The sequence below is a fragment of the Chelonoidis abingdonii genome, chromosome 9, assembly GCF_003597395.2.
Source record: "Chelonoidis abingdonii isolate Lonesome George chromosome 9, CheloAbing_2.0, whole genome shotgun sequence".
NCBI lineage: Eukaryota > Metazoa > Chordata > Testudines > Testudinidae > Chelonoidis > Chelonoidis abingdonii.
Window position 1 is genome coordinate 70,727,201 of NC_133777.1, and position 18,084 is coordinate 70,745,284.

At 53.9% G+C, this 18,084-nt stretch overlaps 1 protein-coding gene across 2 annotated transcripts; it reads left to right on the plus strand.

The window, feature by feature from the left end:
- Positions 1-24: 24 nt before the first annotated feature.
- On the plus strand, positions 25-17,420 carry KIF7 (kinesin family member 7). Of its 2 annotated transcripts, none has more exons than XM_032806489.2 (18): positions 25-945; positions 3,314-3,514; positions 5,303-5,720; positions 6,607-7,141; positions 8,093-8,230; positions 8,673-8,879; positions 9,270-9,436; positions 10,129-10,238; positions 10,767-10,919; positions 12,061-12,263; positions 12,495-12,692; positions 12,946-13,071; positions 13,766-13,942; positions 14,348-14,563; positions 14,967-15,173; positions 15,641-15,839; positions 16,048-16,194; positions 16,514-17,420. In XM_032806489.2, the coding sequence occupies exons 1-18, from the start codon at positions 618-620 to the stop codon at positions 16,909-16,911; spliced, it is 4,128 nt and encodes a 1,375-aa protein (XP_032662380.1). In that variant the 5' UTR covers positions 25-617; the 3' UTR covers positions 16,912-17,420. The 2 variants fall into 2 exon arrangements, with proteins under 2 accessions (XP_032662380.1, XP_032662381.1); XM_032806490.2 differs by having other exon boundaries at positions 554-945; positions 3,314-3,490; positions 16,514-16,999.
- The last annotated feature ends 664 nt before the right edge of the window (positions 17,421-18,084 follow it).

The following is an 18,084-nucleotide window of genomic DNA, read 5'->3' on the forward strand; positions in this document are numbered from 1 at the left end:
GGGGGGGAGGGGAATTGCTAGGCCTGGGTAGTTATGGAGAGCGCTGCCCTCCTGGTTAGTGGTGGTGCCCAGAGGCCTTGGTAGGTGGCACCAAGAGGCACAGGTTACCAGTTGTGCCCATGTCCCCAGCCTGTCCCCATTTTAATCAGATGAGTGGGGGAAGGGAGCGACCCACATGTCACCAGAGCAGAGTCAGGGTGAAGTGGATGAACTCCAGGCTGTGCATGGGGAGCTGGAGGAGATGCACAATGGGGAAATGCAGACCGACTATAGGGATAAAGTCCCGGCTCTGGGGTTGAGCTGGCTGGGGAATGGCCCCCAAGAAATGTGTGGGAGCCCCAAAACTAAGGATATGTGAAACAAGACTGGATAAAGCTCTAGTAAATGTACAGTAGGCCCTAGCCCTGCACCGACACTGGGTAGCTGGATCCTGGAATTTTTCTAGCTCCACTCTGCATCCCTCAATCAAATCATCAGGAACCTTTCTTGATGGTTGCTCAGAGGCAATTCTGGCATGAATCAACATTAACCCAGCTTCTCTCTTTACAGCATGTGGGCAGAGAGATGGTGCCTGCACTTGGCTTGGGGCTCTCCTGACTTTGCTGCGATTGCTGACCATGGGTCTGAAAGCTGAGGCCCACTCTCAAGCTGAGGAGACTCCCGTCAGAGTAGCTGTGCGCATTCGACCCCTGCTGCCCAAGGAGCTGTTGCATGGACACGAGGCCTGCCTGCACGGGGACCCAGAGACCAATGAAGTTACCCTGGGGCGTAACCGCCATTTCCACTTTGATGCTGTCTTCACTGAATCCTCAAACCAGGAGTCGGTGTATGACGCCTGCGTGCAGCCACTGGTTAAGGCCTTCTTTGAAGGCTTCAACGTTACTGTGTTTGCTTATGGCCAGACAGGCTCGGGCAAAACCTACACCATTGGGGAAGCAAGTGTCTGTGAGTATCTGGAGAAGCAGCACATTCCTAGTCTTGTCCCCCCTTGATGCATGTGTAGCAATGGTTCCCTCCCCCACCCACTGCCCAGAGCCTGGCTGTGAGCAGGGCAGACAGGACTTCTTGGGCTAGTTTAGTAATAATAGCATGAAAAGCTGGTGATAGTGCAACCTCAAGGCTGAGAAATGAAGCAGGCAAAAAATTGAGGAAATTCAAAGGCTTCTCAACTTGGCCATACTGCTTGTCCTGCACCTTTACCAAGAGAGCACACATCCCTTTCTGGTGCCCAGTTGATAGGAAGCTTTTATGTTCAGCTGCAAAACTAGACACTGCACATACATAGTATTTTTCTGTGTCTGATGCAATATTCCCATAGGAACCTGATGTAACTTTTGCAAAACTATTCATCCACTGGCCTGAGATCAGTAACTCTGTTTGAGCAGCACATGAAGTATGGTTGCCACTTCGTTATCTTGGGAAGGTCAAGCAAGGAGATTGTTTTGTGATTTTCTAAGGGTGTCTTCACCTTTGACTTTCCTGAGCCTTGCTTCCTTTATTTCTCAGAGCTGTTCTACACTAAAAACTTACCTCAGCATAGCTACATATCTTGGAGTGTGAAAAATCCACACCCCTCAGAGATGCTGACCTAACCCCCAGTATGGACAATGCTATGTCAACGGAAGAATTCTTTCATCAATCTAGCTACTGTCTCTCAGGGAGGTGGATTAACCAGAGCAGGGGTCGGCACCTTTCAGCAGTGGTGTGCCGAGTCTTCTTTTATTTACTCTAATTTAAGGTTTCGTGTGCCAGTAATACCTTTTAGCATTTTTAGAAGGTCTCTTTCTATAAGTCTATAATATATAACTATTGTTGTATGCAAAGTAAATAAGGTTTTTAAAATGTTTAAGAAGCCTCATTTAAAATTAAATTAAAATGCAGAGACCCCCAGCCCTGTGGCCAGGACCTGGGCAGTGTGAGTGCCACTGAAAATCAGCTCGCGTGCCGAAGGCGGCACGTGTGCCATAGGTTGCCTAGAGCGATGGGAGAACCCCTCCTGCCGCTGTAGCAAGTGTCTATGCTGACATGCTACAGCGGTACTGCTATAGCTGTTTAAGTGAAACATGCCCTAACTCAGCCTTAACAGAAGGAGTTTTGCATTTAATTTCATTGTAGGTTTTTGTTGTTGCAATTTCCTTTTTCCCCTTTTCTTGAGCTTCCGCTGTTCAGTTCCATAATGCTTTTATACTGAAGGGTTGGCTGTTTTGGTACCTAAGGCTCCTTAAAATATTTACTGCACGTGTGCAGAAAGATAGCTATAAAAATACTGAATTGCTTTTATGTGTTCAAGCTTGGCTTGATTTTTCCTTTTGCAGTTAGGAGTCTTCATGCCAAGTTTAAGGCTTATAACTTCAGATGGTCTGGGGATGTTGGAGACTCCCACCCCCCCAAAAAAATCAATGTAAAACTTAATTTAATTTAAAGAAATTCTCAGTCCAGAAGAACATTCTTTTTTATTGGAGAAAGTTCTGAGCAGTGCTGGATTCAAAGGAAATCACATGTCAGCCTCAGCTATAATGTTTGCAACCTACGGATATTATAATTTACTTTTCTCTCCTTAAGAAAGCACTTTACAACTCCATACATGGAGTACCACCAACGATATGTCTTCACTGCACAGTTAACCTGGGTTCTTCACTATGTTTTAGCCCAACCCCCACAGGACTTTCCACACAGAAAAATCTCTGACCAAGGTTAAACCTGGACTAGTTTACATGGCTAGGGGTGTGGGTTAGAGCCCAGACCTTGCTTTCACTTAGGCTGCAGCCTGTCCATTTTGCAGAGAGGATTCAGGCTAAATCACTCGAGTGTTGATAATCCTCCAGTGCCTTCCCACAATTCCTGCCAAAAGACAGACAAATTTTGCTGCAATTGACACAACTGGCTGGGAAGGAATCCTAGAACATCTCAGTACAAAGAACTGTGGGATATACCTCCAGACACAAGGCAAGTGCAGAAACAGTGAGGACATGGGCATAGTTTGGCTGTGGGAATACTCACACCCAGGTTAGGTTAACTGTACTGTGAAGACTTATCCTAAGATGCACTATGAGGGCAGTAGGAATGCAACAGTGGGTTGAGGGGAATTTTTGACAAGGACCCTAGGACCTCCTATGAGAAGTGCTCCTTGGGGGCTTTAATATGGACCCTCACTCCTGAGCACATGGGATGGTGTGAGGCTGTTCCCTGTGGCATACTGTCCTTGTGGCATGAGATGTGCTCTGCTTTGTTTGCCCCTTGCTGCACATCACACTGGAGTTGACTCTCTGGGCATCTGCTGCTTCTGGTGATTGTGTCTGTCTCTCCCTGCCAGCTTCCATCAATGAGGATGAGCAGGGCATCATCCCACGTGCCATGGCTGAGACCTTCAAACTCATTGATGAGAATGACCTGATTGACTACACAGTCAGAGTTTCCTACCTGGAGGTGTATAAGGAGGAGTTCCAGGACCTGCTGCAAGTGGAAACAGCCAGCAAGGACATCCAGATCCGTGAGGTCGACAAGGGCAATATTGGTACATGTGACTGTTCTTAGACTCTCCTCCTGTGGCCAGGGCTGGACGTGTGTTCCTGCAAAGCAGTGCTCCGTGCTTCTGCCCTGACAAAGAAGCGATTGCCTCCATTACTCTCCCCCAGCCCTTACTATGAAACTTATGACTGGGTGACCATGGCTGGGACTCAGGTTTTTGGCTACTATAGCATGCAGTTACTGAATACAGGGCATAATATGTGCTCTGACTGGGGGATCCCAGCTTTATCTAAGGGCCTTTTTTTCCAAATGTGGGTGGAGCAACATCCCTTCCAACATCTTCAGTAACTCAGCTGTGCAGGTCCCCTGGGGCTGGAAATGCATTTCACAGGTGGCCATTTAACGTGGGGGCAAAAGGAAGTCTCCTGGTACCTGAGATCTCACTTGTTGTCCATGCAGCTGACCTTGGCTAACAGGCTCTGCTGAACAGTGCAAGGAGAGCTTTCCTATAGCCCCATCTGCACTGGGCTCTCACTTTTGAACACTAGCCATGTGCCCAGTAGTTACCTTATGCACAGAAAAGAGAACACGGGGGTTTGAACTGAGGACCACTTGAGCTGTAGTCAAACACTCTACCACTGAGCTATACCCTCATGATATTCCCTGTCTTCTAGGAGCAGCTCCGGATTATGTATTCTCTTAGGCTAATGGAATATTTGAAAGGCATTTGGCATTGCTAGGACAATATTGGATGAGACACCGGCTTTAGTTCAGTGCTGCTCTGCTGTCTGATGTCTCTGGTTCTTACCCTCTGGAATTCCTGGGTTCCAGCAGCACCGTGTGATGGGGATGGCAGCAGTCGGCATGGAAGGGGTCTAAAGTGATGCCCTCAGGGTGCAGGTCTCCATTTTTAGCAACACTTAAGATTTATGGCCCCCGCCTTTCTCAGGCAGCGTGGGCTCTGACAAGCTGAGCTGGGGTGTGCTGTGGAGGCCTCCAAAGTGATTGTATGTGATTGGGACCAACATTTCAGTCCTGGGGCTGTTCCCAAGGGTAGCTAAGCAACCTCATTTTTCTGTTTCACTACATCTTTGTTATGCCTGTTATTTATTTGGTGAGGCTGGGGTGGAAGGGTTTGTCCCCCAAACAAATGAGTCGGTGTTGGTTGCTTAAAATAGGTGCCTAAGGCTGAATGCGGGGATGTGGCCCATGATGAATTAGCTGGGTGCACAGTCTGGCCCTTTCAAGCAACCCTACAATAACAAACCAGTGTACCCTGCTGACTGGAGGAAAACTCTTTGGGTGGGAAACAGATTTCCCTTTTGGGAGTTACTCTGGGAGAGCCCCAACTGCCCTTCCACCCCTGCTGAACATCCTAGCTGTCTCTTTGTGTGGCTTTCCCTGGCAGTGTATGAGTATCCATGCCAGCACCATCACTCAGGACTGGCGCTAGGGTTTCTCGCACCCTAGGTGCATGGCCATTTCGCCACCCCCCCGCGCTGATCCCGCGGCTGCGGTGGAGCTGCCGCAGGTATTCCTGCAGAGGGTCCATTGGTCCGTGGTTCTGGTGGAGCTGCCACAGGCATGCCTGCGGGAGGTCCACCGGAGCCACGCGAGCAGCCAACCGTCCGCAGGCATGACTGCGGCAGCTCCACCGGAGCCGCGGACCAGCGGGCCCTCCACAGGCATGTCCGCGGCAGGTCGACTGGAGCCGCCTGCCACCCCCCTGGAAAAATGCCACCACCCCAATAATCCTGGCGCCCTAGGCAATTGCCTAGGCTGCCTAAATGGTAGCGCCAGCCCTGCCGTCACTGCCATGTTTGTCTCGTTGCAGTGCTGTATGGGGTGAAGGAAACAGAAGTGGAGGGGCTGGATGAGGTCCTGAGCCTGCTGGAAATGGGCAACACAGTCAAGCACACGGGAGCCACCCACATCAACACACAGTCGAGCCGTTCGCACACCATCTTCACAGTAACCATGGAGCAGCGGCGCGGTGCCGGCCGGCTCACCCAACTCACCCTCCACGACAGGGCCTCAGCCCTGGCCTCCGGCCAGGTCCTGGCTTCCAAATTCCACTTTGTGGACCTAGCGGGCTCAGAGCGGGTGGTGAAGACTGGAAACACAGGGGAGCGCCTGAAGGAGAGTATCCAGATCAACAGTGGCCTGCTGGCTCTGGGCAATGTGATCAGCGCCTTGGGAGACCCCCGCAGGAAATGCAGCCACATTCCCTACAGGGATTCCAAAATCACCAGGTACCCCATGGTGCCTGGGCCACCCACATCACTCTGCTCATCTGGCTGGTGCTCTCTTAGCCCCGTAGCAAGGACACCAGCCGCCTTTACTCCTTTCCAGCATGCCGAGGGGTTTGGCTGGGTCTTGGCCACCCTTGCCCAGTCAGGGTTGGTGGTGGCCACAGTTGAATTTGCCGGGTCTCTTGTCCCTGCTGCTCTCGCTTGGAGGCTCTCTGACTGGTTCTGAAGGGGTCCGCTGGCCATCTCTCCAAACGGCCACAGGTATCCATGCCTGTCAGTCCATCCTGTTTGGCTGGAGGGGTCCCTGAGAAGCAGGGAGCCAAGGATAAGCATGAAAGTCCAGCTTGTTCCAGTGCTGCTGCACCGTAAAACATTAGGCTGGATGGCCTATGCTGCTGTGGCTCAGGGCACTGGGAGTGGGATATGGAGGCTCCTGTCCGTTCCTGTCTAGCAGTGACTAGCAGATGCTTCCATCAGTTGGCGGTTTGGGGTCTGTGTGAAGGAAGGTGGTCTCAGTCTAGTTCCTAGCCCGGACAGGGTCACATAACCGGCCCCCTTGTTGGCATGCCCAGCAGAGGTTATTGGAGTCCCTCTTACCCCCAGAATTGGCTGCTGCACTGGAGGCATTTTCACCAGAGGTCAGCATGAGGGATGCTTGCAGTGCTTCAGGTTGTGCTCTCCCTCTCCCGTAGGAACATACAGGAACTCAGGGCTGTTGTCCTGGCCCCTTTCCCCAGCACTGAGCTAATAGGAAAGTGTTTCGTACCCCGGGGTTTACCCTATCAGAGGGGTGGTGCTGTGAATACCCTGTCAGCCCCTGTCATGTCTGCTGTAGTGTGGGCTGCTGCCCCTAGCTCGGATCTGACGTCTCCGCTCTTCTCCTTAGGATCCTGAAAGACTCCCTTGGGGGGAATGCCCAGACTGTCATGATCGCCTGTGTCAGCCCTTCCTCCTCTGACTTCGATGAGAGTCTCAACACGCTGAACTATGCCATCCGAACTCAGAACATCAAGAACAAGGCCATGGTGAACTGCCGCAGGGAGGCGGAGCACGTGGAGGAGCTGCAGCTTCAAATAAAGAACCTGCAGAGGGCACTGGAGCAGCGGCACCGCTCGGAGACCCGTATCATAAACCGCTCGGACACAGCCAAGCGGTGCCCACAAGAGCACCAGGCCCGCTTGCTGGCAGAGTGCTCTCACTACAGGACATGCACGGACGCTGCCTACCAGCTCCTGATGGAACTGCAGGGGGAGGGCAACTTGACCATGGAGCAGATCCTGCGGGTGAAGGAGTGGTTGTGTGCAGTTGAGAGCGAGAGGAGCGAGCTGACCTCTGCCTCTGGACTGGATAGTGGCATTGAGAGCACTTCAGCAGAGGATCAGCACCCCAAGGCACAAGGCTCAAAGTCGCCACGGACTCAGGTATTGGGGTGTCAGCCTTGTTTGGGCACTGGGCAGTGAGAAGTGTCAGTAGAGTATCACCTGCCCCAGGCCAGGCTACACAGGCTGTGATGCTTGGTGCTAGAGCAGAGTGCTAGGAAGTACCTGGGGAGGACAGTAAAGGAAAAGTTGCATTGGCAGAGGGAAAGAAGAGATTGAGATGAGGTTGTCTCTGTATTAGGTCCTCATTAGAGCCCATCTGTGGGTGAGCGTAGCCTCCTGGAGTAGAGGGGAGTAGTATGGGCCAATGGTTAGGGCTAGCCTGGGACTTGGGAGACCTAGGTTCAGTTTCGGTTCCCTCTGAATAACTCAGCAGTCCCTGTCCTCCACAGAGGACAAAGTGTTTCTCAGACATCAACTAGGAAAGCTTCCCAATCCCTCTGAGGTCCCTCCCGCCTGCCTCCCCACTGAAAGGCAGCTGCTGTTGGGGTGGAAAGCAGCATCCACACAGGGAGTGTGGCCAAGGAGAAGCCTGGATCCTGCTGGCAGACGGTAGCAAGGCGGCTAGGTACCAATGGGATTTTTTTTAAATGTGAAATTAAACTAGCTTCAAAAGTCGTTTGGAACGTACCTACTCCTTTGGTGGGAAAAGCAGCTGTAGAGCTAGAGAAGATATTTCAAGGAGTCGGGGCGGGAGTGTGTGTGTTGGGGGAGTCCCTCTGAGCACATCCTACAGAGGGAATGGCCAGCACTGCAACTCTTCCCTCCCAGCATCCCCCAGTGCAGCCTGACTTAGTAACGGTCTAAATAACATCTTTCCTCTCGGGCCTGTCACCCCAATCACAGGGGGAGGAGTGAACAAGTCTTTGTGTCTGACTGGTGGGACACCGTACAGCAGACATACCTGTTTGTGCCGCGTGTGGGGCAAGGAGAGGAGCACAATGATGTTTGGGGGGTTAGTGATGCTGTCTCTCTTCCCTTCCCTGGGGGTAGGTGAGCACAGAGAAAGCATGTGAGGAAGCCAGAGATGAGCACCTGGCCCAGCTGCAGAGAGACGTGGAGCGTCTGGAGGAGGAGAACCGTGACTTCCTAGCTGCCCTGGAGGATGCCATGGAGCAGTACAAACTGCAGGTACTGCTGGCCTCTGCCCAGGCCCAGGGGAATCTCTGACTCAGCCGTCCTCTCCCCTTCCTGCTGCTTGCAACCTGCACCTCTCTGTCCTGATGGGCAAACCCTCCCTGCACCCTCCCTTTTCAACCTTCATCACACCTTTATTCCTCAGGGACTGGCCCCAGCTAGGGAGTCTTTAATTTCAAATGCTGCCTGGCCTGTGCTGTAGATTCTCCCTTCTGGGGTGGGATTTTCCTGTTGGGTTTTTAGTGCTCCCCACTCCCCAAACCACCCAAATATTCCTGCCTATCTCATCTCTCCTATTAATCTGCTACCCCTTTTCTGGATGGCACAGACAGCGGGGGCGGACAATCAGGGAGAGTGCAGCATGTCCTGTTTGTACTGTGCTAGCAGCAGGCCTGAGAGACGCGCAGGGGGAATCCCATATTCCGTCGTTTTTCAGAGTGATAAGTTGCAGGAGCAGCAGGATGCCATCTCGGAGCTACATGTGCGCCTAGAAATGGCGATGTCAGACTTGCAGGTGCCTGAGCTGCTGCAAAACGTTCACCTGGTGGAGCTCGCCCAGAGACCTCACACAGCTCCGCTGGATACCATGCGGTCCCATGGCCTCAGCCTAGGCCAGTCAAGCAGGAGAGTCTATTTTGGAAAGGTGAGTGTGGAAGTGCTTGCTCGTGGGAAGGGCTGGCTCCCCTGACCGGAGGAGCTGGCCTTTCCCACAGTCAGTCTCTAGCTCGGCCCTAGGGGTGGGTGTTGTCCTCCCTGCTGTGGAGCCTTTGCTCAGTTTGGGGAAAAACTGGTTTCAACCAAGTCTGAGCACTTGCAAATTGCATCCGGAGCTCAGGCTGCAGGTAAAGCCTTGTGTGCTGCACAGCTGAGAGCAGCTGGCTGGGTCCAGGAGCTCACCAACCCTGCCCACAAAGCCACTGAGCTCCACATTGTCTCCCTTCTTTATAACTCAGTGCTCCCTCCTGAGCCCTGGCCCTTGTGCAGTGTGTCCATCTTTCCATGCGTGACCCTCCCCCCGTCCCCTCCCGAGCAGCTCAGCAGCAGCCCATCCCACCTGGGGGAGGACCTGGTGGTGCGTTGCCAAAGCCGTGCCTGTGGTCTGGAGGCCAAAGACGTGATGCAGATGAGGGAGAGCAGTGAGGACTCTGAGCCATCCTGGGAGGAAGAGGGGGAGCAGAAACGGTCCATGCGCCAGCGCAGGTGAGTGGAGGCTGCTCACACGTGAACGTCAGCTGGGGCTGCTCACTGAACACCATGTCTGCTTCTGCTGATTAAGGACTTGTCCCACTGCCAGCCAGAGACTCCTCCACCAGGAATTGGGCTGGCTCTAAATGAGCCACTTTGGAGCCCTTAGCCAGGCAGGTGCCATGTCCCCTAAGCCCGAGAGGCACTTGTAGAACTACAGAAGCCAACCGGCAGAGTGAGGAAAAGCACGTGTGTTTGTAATGGCCGAACTGCAGATTAGTGTCTAACTGCTTGGCGAGGCTGGTGCTGGCGGAGGGCAGAGGTGCTGGCCTGATGGCCCCAGAGACTGAGCCCACCCTGCACAGCACAGGCAGGGGCAGCTCAAGCTTCCTCCTTCTGTATCTCGGCTCTGATTTGGAGGGGCCATTTTTAGAGTTGAGCTCTATCTCTGGGGCCATTCAGCCCTTGGTCAGCTGCTGGCTTGGAGGATATGAGCACCTGTCCACTGGGAAATGGATTGAGCTGGATTTGAGTCTGCTGCTTCCTTTCTGATCCCAGCCCCTCTGGAACCTGTTCCCACGGAGCACAAGGACAGCCTCGTCCCTCTCTGTTGGGCTAGTGCCATGTGGCAGGCTTGGAGCAGGTTCCTTCTTCCCTCAGCTGTAGCTGAGCCTGCACCCAGCTAAACTGATCTGCTGCTATTCTAGAAATGGGTTCCGAAGCTGGAGCAAGAAGGACGTTTCCAGCAAGGGATGTGAGGAGCAGAGCAGAGGCAACTCGTTGCCCATGCAAGAAGAGCCCCCAGAGCTGCCCAAAGGTAAGTGGAGACTGTATCCTGGGGAGGAATCTTCTGAAGGCTGGTGATGCTCTGCTCTGGAAAAAAAAAAAAGGTGGTGCAGGGGCATCCAGATGGCCCAACCAAGGCCAGAGCCTGAGGGCTACCATGACTAGTGCAGAACAGAGCAGATGGTGGCCCAGCCACGGGGGAGGAGGATAGCTCAGTGGTTTGAGCATTGGCTGCTAAACTCAGGATTGTGAGTTCAATCCTTGAGGGGGCCATTTAGGGGTCTGGAGCAAAAAAAAAAAAATAGTTGGGGGTTGGTCCTGCTTTGAGCAGGGGATTGGACTAGATAACGCCCTGAGGTCCCTTCCAACCCTGATATTCTATGCTGGGATCTGTAGTCTTTGAGGGCTGTAGCAGTGTCTTAAAGATGAGGGCAACCCTGGACAGCATTCCGCCAGATCTGGGCCATAGCATTATTGGCTTGATGTCCCCTCTCCACCTTGCTTTTGGGATGGCAGCTTCCTGGGCAAGGTCCTGAAGCAGGCTCGCTTTATGTTGCAGAGGCCTGCAGGAGGAGGGAGCTGGCTGGTCCCAGGGAAGACCTTTCAGGGAAGGACTCAGAGCGGCGGCTGGTGCAGGCCCAGCAGAAGATCCGGGAGCTTGCAATAAACATTCGCATGAAGGAGGAGCTCATCGCAGAGCTCATCAAAACAGGTGCAGAGCTGCTGGTGTGGCGATGTTCCTGCCAGGGAGGCTTGGGGGCTCTTGGGATTACATGTATGGGAGGAGGTGCTGAATCTCTGCCTGTCTTCTCTCCTGGAGGGACATTGTTCCCTCTGTTCCTCCAACTCTGCTTTCCTCCCTGTGCGCCTTCCCCATTAGGCCAGGTTCGCCGTGCGCTGAGTGACCTTCCCTGCCATACTTGTTACCATGCGCATAGCCCCACTTCCTGGATCAGGGCCAGCTCCGGGCACCAGGAAAGGAAGCAGGCGCTTGCGCGGTCAACGGAAAGGGGGCGGCACGTCCGGGTCTTCAATGGCGGGTCCCTCACTCCCGCTCGGAGGGAAGGACCCACCGCCAAATTGCTGCTGAAGAATGAAGCAGCACAGTAGAGCTGCCGCCGAAGTGCCACCTATCACACCTTTTTTTTATTAGCTTCACCGTTTGGGACAGCAAAAAAGCTGGAGCTGGCCCTGCCTGCATCTTGTGGGGTTTGCTCTTACTGCTAGCAAGGAGGGAAGTGGGCCCTGTGCCCAGCTGCTTGCCTGGCCTGAGCAAATACTGACTGAACCCTTGCATGCAGTATAAGACAGTCCCCCCTCAGCCATCTTGCTCTCCCTCTGTCCACGCTAGTGCTGCTTCTGCCACCACCTACTGGTTGAGATCCTTCCTCTTGTCTTCTCCTGCTCCCTCAGGGTCTCTCATTGGAGGAGCTGAGGTAAGGAAGGGTGCTGACTGGAAGAAGGGGAGGAGTCATAGGATCCAGCCCCATCTACTCTGACCATCTGTCACAAAAGCTAGAACAAGGATTGCTGGAGATCAGACCAGCAGGGCTGGTGGCATATGTGGTATGCTGCAGGGGGGCTTCCTGCAGGATGAGCCAGGAGAAGGGTGGGAAATCTGATCCCCAGGAAAGGGAATTGACTCCTTGTCTGTGCACCTGTGCAACAGGCCTGGGTGCCCTGCGGAGGCTATTCTAGCACAGCCCAGTGTCCCAAGACAACAACTGCTGCTTCTGATGGGCTGGCGAATGCCTGAAGCTGCCAGGTCCATACAGGCCCTTGGTGTTGCTGTGCCGCCTGGAAGGGAGCGGGCAGAGCAGTTGGTGACAGTGTGGATTCCCTGGTGGTTTCAGGCAAGGATGCCCAGGCCATGAACAGACAGTACTGCCAGAAGATCTTTGAACTGGAGCAGGAGGCGGAGCAGGTGCGAGCGGAGCTGAGCAGTGGCCAGAAGCAGCTGCAGGAACTGGAGGGGAAGGAGCCCCAGGACGCTGGAGAGAAATGCAAACTGCAGGAATATCGCACGAGGGTTGCAGCAGCCCAGAGCAAGGCACGGGTCAGTGTGAGCACGGGGTTCTCGGCTCTCTGCCCCAGCTGGGAGGAGTTGAAGCACTTGCAGGATGAGCACAGCTTGCTTGCCCCTGGGCTGTGGCTCCTATGTCGGAGGGGTTGTCGAAGGAGTAGGATTGGGGGCTCTCTCTCTCTCTAAAGGCTGTCGGGTTCTCCAAAGGGCAGGGTGGTATCCGATTTCCTGGCCTCGAGCCTAAGGGCAGCCGTCCTGTGGCAGGTGCTGCGAGAGAAGAAGCAAGTGACGGAGAGGCTGGTGTCGCTGTCTGCCCAGAGCGAGAAGCGGGTGCGGGAGCTGGAAAGGAACGTCCAGCTGATGAGGCGGCAGCAGGGGCAGCTGCAGAGACGCTTGCGTGAGGAGACGGAGCAGAAACGCCGCCTGGAGACGGAGATGCACAAGCGGCAGCACCGAGTCAAGGTAAGAGCTTGACCCCTGGGTGCCAGTCAAGGGCAGAGGGTAGTGCTGGTTTGTGTCCGTGTGTCCTCACCAGCAGCAGGTTGCAGAGGGGAGCCCGTTACTGCATTTTCTGGAGTAACAGCTTGGCCCAATGAGTTGAATCTGAGGCTGTGAGGGCTCCAGCCCCATCTGTCAGTCTGAGCTCCTGGGCTCGGGATCAACCTGTTCTCCCCCTACTTCACCCCCAAACTAATGGCTGCTCCCTGCTGTGCAGGAGCTGGAACTGAAGCATGAGCAGCATCAGAAGATCCTGCGCATCAAGACGGAGGAGATTGCAGCTTTCCAGAGGAAAAGGAGGAGTGGCAGCAATGGCTCTGTGATCAGTCTGGAACAGCAGCAGGTACATAGCAGTGACCCACCTGTTCAAATGGGGTGGGCACTTAGGGGAGTCCTGCACCAGATTGGTAATGTCAGCGAAGGTGTCTGGCCCCCATGCCCTGACTGGCAGCTGTCCCTAGAATCGCCCCCCAGGAAGGACAGGCTGAGCTTGACCCACATCCCCTAACACTCACTCTTTCCTCCTTCCCCATGGGGCAAAGCTCACATGCAGCCTCTGCTCTGGGCCCCACATGTTCCTGGGACCTGAAGTGCACTGACCTGTCCTTGTCAGGACCCTCCTGAGCCCCAGTAATCCCAAATGGCTGGGGCATGGAGCAGCTGTGGTGAAGCCTTGTCTGTCAGACAGATGACAGGAGCTTAGGACATTAACTTGTTACTCAGGAAACCTGGGTTCTGTTCTCTATTCTGCCACAGACTTCCTGTGTGCCCTTGATCAAGTCACTTAGCCTTTGCGTGCCTCAGTTCCTCCTCTGTACACTTGGGTTAAGAGCACTGCCCTAGCTCAGAGGGGTGTGTGAGGATAAATCCATTAAGGGGTGAAGCATTCAGATCTGCAGTGATGAGGCCAGAGGAGTAGCTAGTAGAAGCTTCTGCCTCCCCTTCCCCCCACCCCTCCGACTCCAGACCTAAACTCCCTCCTGTCAGTGACCACATCCTTCTCTCATCCTCTCCCTCTCTCCCTTTCTTTCCATCAGAAAATTGAGGAGCAGAAGAAGTGGCTGGATCTGGAAATGGACAAAGTCCTTGAGCAGCGTCGTGCCCTGGATGAGCTGGAGGACGAGCTGAGGAAACGGGAAGCCATAGTGGCCAAAAAGGAAGTGCTGCTGCAGGAGAAGAATGGCCTGGAGAACAAGAGACGCCGCTCCAGCCAGGTGGGATGCGGGAGGTCCCTCAGACACAGCTGCACCTGCTGGGGAATGGGGAGTGGGAGAGTGCTTGCCCTACGCTTGCAGGAGTGAAGTGCCTTGGTGGGGCTGGGGCTAGGACCCCCAGGTTGGGGCTGTGGTCTGGACTGAGGCAGAATCAGCAGAGTTTGGGGTAGAGAATAGTACCCACACTCTGTGACTTCTGCTGACTCTGCCTTTTCCTGACCTTTAATCTGAGCCACATTGGCCTCTCCATTAAACTCCTGCCTTGGAATCTCCTCTCACTGTGGCTTGGGGGGTGGTTTGGGTTAATTGCCCTCAGCTTGCATGGGTGTCGTGGAGGGCAGTTGCAGGGCTGGGTTTCCCTTGGGGAGATGCTCAAGTGAGGTCTTGTTCCTCTTGCTGCTCCAGGCCTTGACGGACGACATTGTGCGGGTGTCCAGTCGCCTGGAACTCCTCGAAAAGGAGCTGACGGAGAAAAATGGGCAGCTCCGTCATGGCAGCGCCCATGATCAGCAGCAGATCCGGCAGGAGATCAACAGCTTGCGCCAGGAGAAGGACCAGCTGCTCAAACAAAGGCTGGAGATAGACTACAAGCTACGCCAGGGCACCCTGCTATCCCCGGAGGTAACCAGCTGCCTTTTGGGCCCAACCCACAGCTTGTGTAGATAGTGAGAGGGTGTCTAGTAAAGGGCTGTGCGCCGCGCCTCAGAGCTACGTTGGGCACATGGAAGAAGACACTAATGGGCCTGATTTTTGCACATCAGTCGCTCCAAATCTAGCAGAGTTGAGTACAGTTGTCACCTTGGAAGAGGCCTGAGGCTGGACAGATCTGCAAGGGGAGGTCCGCGTCTGTAGTAAGGGGCGTTGGCAATGCTCTGTGTGTGTTGGCTACGAGTGAGGGGCCCTGGCAGGGCTGAAGCCTGTGTGTAGCTTGCAGATCACCAACCTGACTGCTCTGGGTGGGTTCCGCTTCCCCTCATTCTAACCCAGGAGTAACTGCAGCTCCCTTCCTCCTCCCGGGTGGCAGGAAGAGCGGATCCTGTTCCAGCTGGACGAGGCTATTGAGGCTCTGGATGCTGCGATCGAGTACAAGAACGAGTCAATCACATGCAGGCAGCGGGTCCTGCGGGCCTCGGCCAGCCTGCTCTCCCAGTGCGAGATGAACCTCATGGCCAAGCTCAGCTACCTCTCCTCCTCTGAGACCCGAGCTCTGCTCTGCAAGTACTTTGATAAGGTAGGCTCCAGATCAGAGGGCTAGGGCAGAGCAGGGCACCTCTCAGCTTGGGACCGTACTATCTAATGAAATGGTATTTCCCTCCTGCACTCTGCTGCACCTTTGCCCAGGAGTCCTGGTCCTTTGCTGGCTTTCTACTGTGAGGAGGGCAGCCCCCTTCTATTCCTTTTGTAGCCCAGTTTCCCTATGACACAAAAGCTCCCAGTGTTGCAAACTCTCTGTTTGGGGCAGAAGCCCTGGATACCACAGCTGGGCTCTGCTCTAGCTGGCTACCTGACATTGCTGTCAGCTGCTGCATGGCTCCCCCTGGTGGCAGAGAGGCAGCTGTGGCCCTTTGGAAGTGGTGGGTTCTATTGAAGACCAAGCCCTTTTTGCTCCTTAGCAAGAAACTAACTTGATCAGTGGGGAAGAGAAGCTTCCAGGTTTCACTAGGGTTTGACATGTGGCCTGCTCTTGGGCCCGGGCAGGTGGTGACCCTGCGAGAGGATCAGCACAGGCAGCACATTGCTTTCTCTGAGCTGGAAATGCAGCTGGAGGAGCAACAGCAGTTGGTGTACTGGCTGGAGGTGGCTGTGGAGCGCCAGCGCCTGGAGATGGACCGGCAGCTCACCCTGCAACAGAAGGAGCACGAGCAGAACATCCAGTTCCTGCTCCAGCAGAGCCAAGGTAATGCCCTTGTCTCCCTATACCCATGCAGATGAACCCTGTTCTTCCCTCAAGCCAAGTGGGGTCATTGATACCTCTACCCTAGTTAACCCTTCCATGATGGAGTTCTGTGGCCCAGTGGCTCCTCCGCTTCATGGACCCTTTGCAGGGCAACTGCAGTGCAGTTGCCAAGCCCCATAGCCTGTAATAATGCTCCTTCTCTTTGTAGAGCACATGGGGGAGGGGCTGGCCAGTAGCAAGCTACAGTTTGAGGGAAGAATCCAAGTGCTGGAAAAAGAATTGAGCTGCTACATGTGGGCAAACCAGGTGCTGAACCAGAGGCTGAGTAATCTGAGCCACCCAGGCCAGAGCAAAGGTGAGGAAACCCCTGCTCCCTGCTGGTCAGGGTAGGGAGTGCAGCTTGAGCTTTACCCCCCAGACATGCTTTCATTTGCCTGCATGTGACCAGGTAGAAACTCCCATTCCTGTAGCAGCAAGAGTTTGAGGGGCAGGGCAGAGCCTATGCCAGGGCAGTTGCCTCTGGATTGTTATCCATGCCCACTCTTTCAGTGCAGAGAGGAGGGTGCCCGTCAGCAATTTCTTGCTGGAACTGGCATGCACTTGAGTTTCCCTGACTTATCTAAGGGTCAGCAGTAACTCTGAGAACTACTTCTCTAACCATCTGTTTTCTCCAGGAGTGGAGAAATGCATGCTCGGAGCTGGGGACAGACCACCTGCTGTACCTGGGACCTGTGAAGAATCGGGCACTGGTATTGTGGAACAGCAGGTGCAGCTGGCTGCCACTGAAGGAAGCCATAAGTGTGGGGATGAGAATAGAGACTTGGTGCATGCACCTTTACCAGCCACATGGAGGCGCTCTTCGCTGCCCAGTGACAACCCCTTGGGCCCAGAGGGGATGCAGCAATGGGAGGCAGAGTACCTGCTGAGACTAGGGAAGCCCCATGACATGGCCCTGCCATGGAACCTGGCTCCTCTGCCCAAACCCTGGAGGGAGCTGCGCAGAGCCAGCCTCAATGTTGCTCCACTGCCCTCCCATCCAGGAATGATTGATGTCAGGAGAAACCCAGTCTAGACTCAAGCTTTGAACACTAACTGTGCCCAGCACTGGAAGAAGCAAGCACTGCCTTGTGTAGCTAGTAAATACCTTCTTGCTCTGCTTAGGCAGCTTGGCTACAGACATACTGCATTTCATTGAGAACTGGGGTGGCAGTTAGGACCTCTTCACCACAAGGAAAAATTGCTAATGGGAGGTGTAGACAGTTCCACTTTGGTGTTTCCAGCCCAGTAGTGTTAGCTGGGCCGTCTTCCCTGCCCCCATCCACAGCAGCTTCCCATGACAGAGCTCTGGTCCGGGCCTCTACCACTATGGACTTATGTTTACAGTTCTGGAGCCTCCCTGCTCCTAGGTGGAGTTTATCCTGCTGGTGTCACCCCAAGGGAAAGCCTCTATTGGCTGCAGCAGGGGGAGCTGCTTTCTGACACTAGCACCAAGTGTGGGGGACTTGTAAATAACTTTGTAGTAACTTCTTTACATTTCTACTGTAACTTACTTTCTAATAAAGCAGAGTGAGTTTTATTAAATCACGTGTCATGCAGTCTCCTACACTCACTTAACCCCTGAGGCTGAGGCACTGGCTTGGGAACATGGAGCCTCTCAAACCATTACCGGGTAGGGCAGTTCTTCTGGTTGCTAGGTCTTAGCCATAACCTGATCCTTATGACCAGACTTAACCTTTTTCCCTATATTGCTGTTTGGTAGCAGCATGTTAAAACATAGCTCCAGGGGTGCTGGATATTCATTTCAGAGGCTGGGTTAGGACAGTCTGGGCTTCACAGCTGTTTTCTTTCCCTAAGCTTTTAACTCACTTAATTTTTCTCCTTCTGTATGGAATAGCCTCCAGCAGAGGAGAATCATTGCATTCTGCCTCAGGAATAGTTGCTACAAAAGCCCTACTTATACACATTCCAGAGGGAGGTGCAGGCATCTCCAAGCCGTTGTGTGACTGGCCACTAACAGCATGTGTTAAGTACCCTCTGATTTTCCTTACCCCCCCGGAAACTGAAATGAGAATCGGAGAGGCTGAAGCTTGGAAGGAGCCTTCATGCTGTAGAAGTGCACTTCATCCTCCCCCAAACAAAACAATGAGATTTTACAGGATAGAGAAGTTACACGCAAGTACAATCCACATAGCACTTAGCAACCTTGCTTTTCAGCATGGGAAGACTTACACACCCTGTCAGTTAG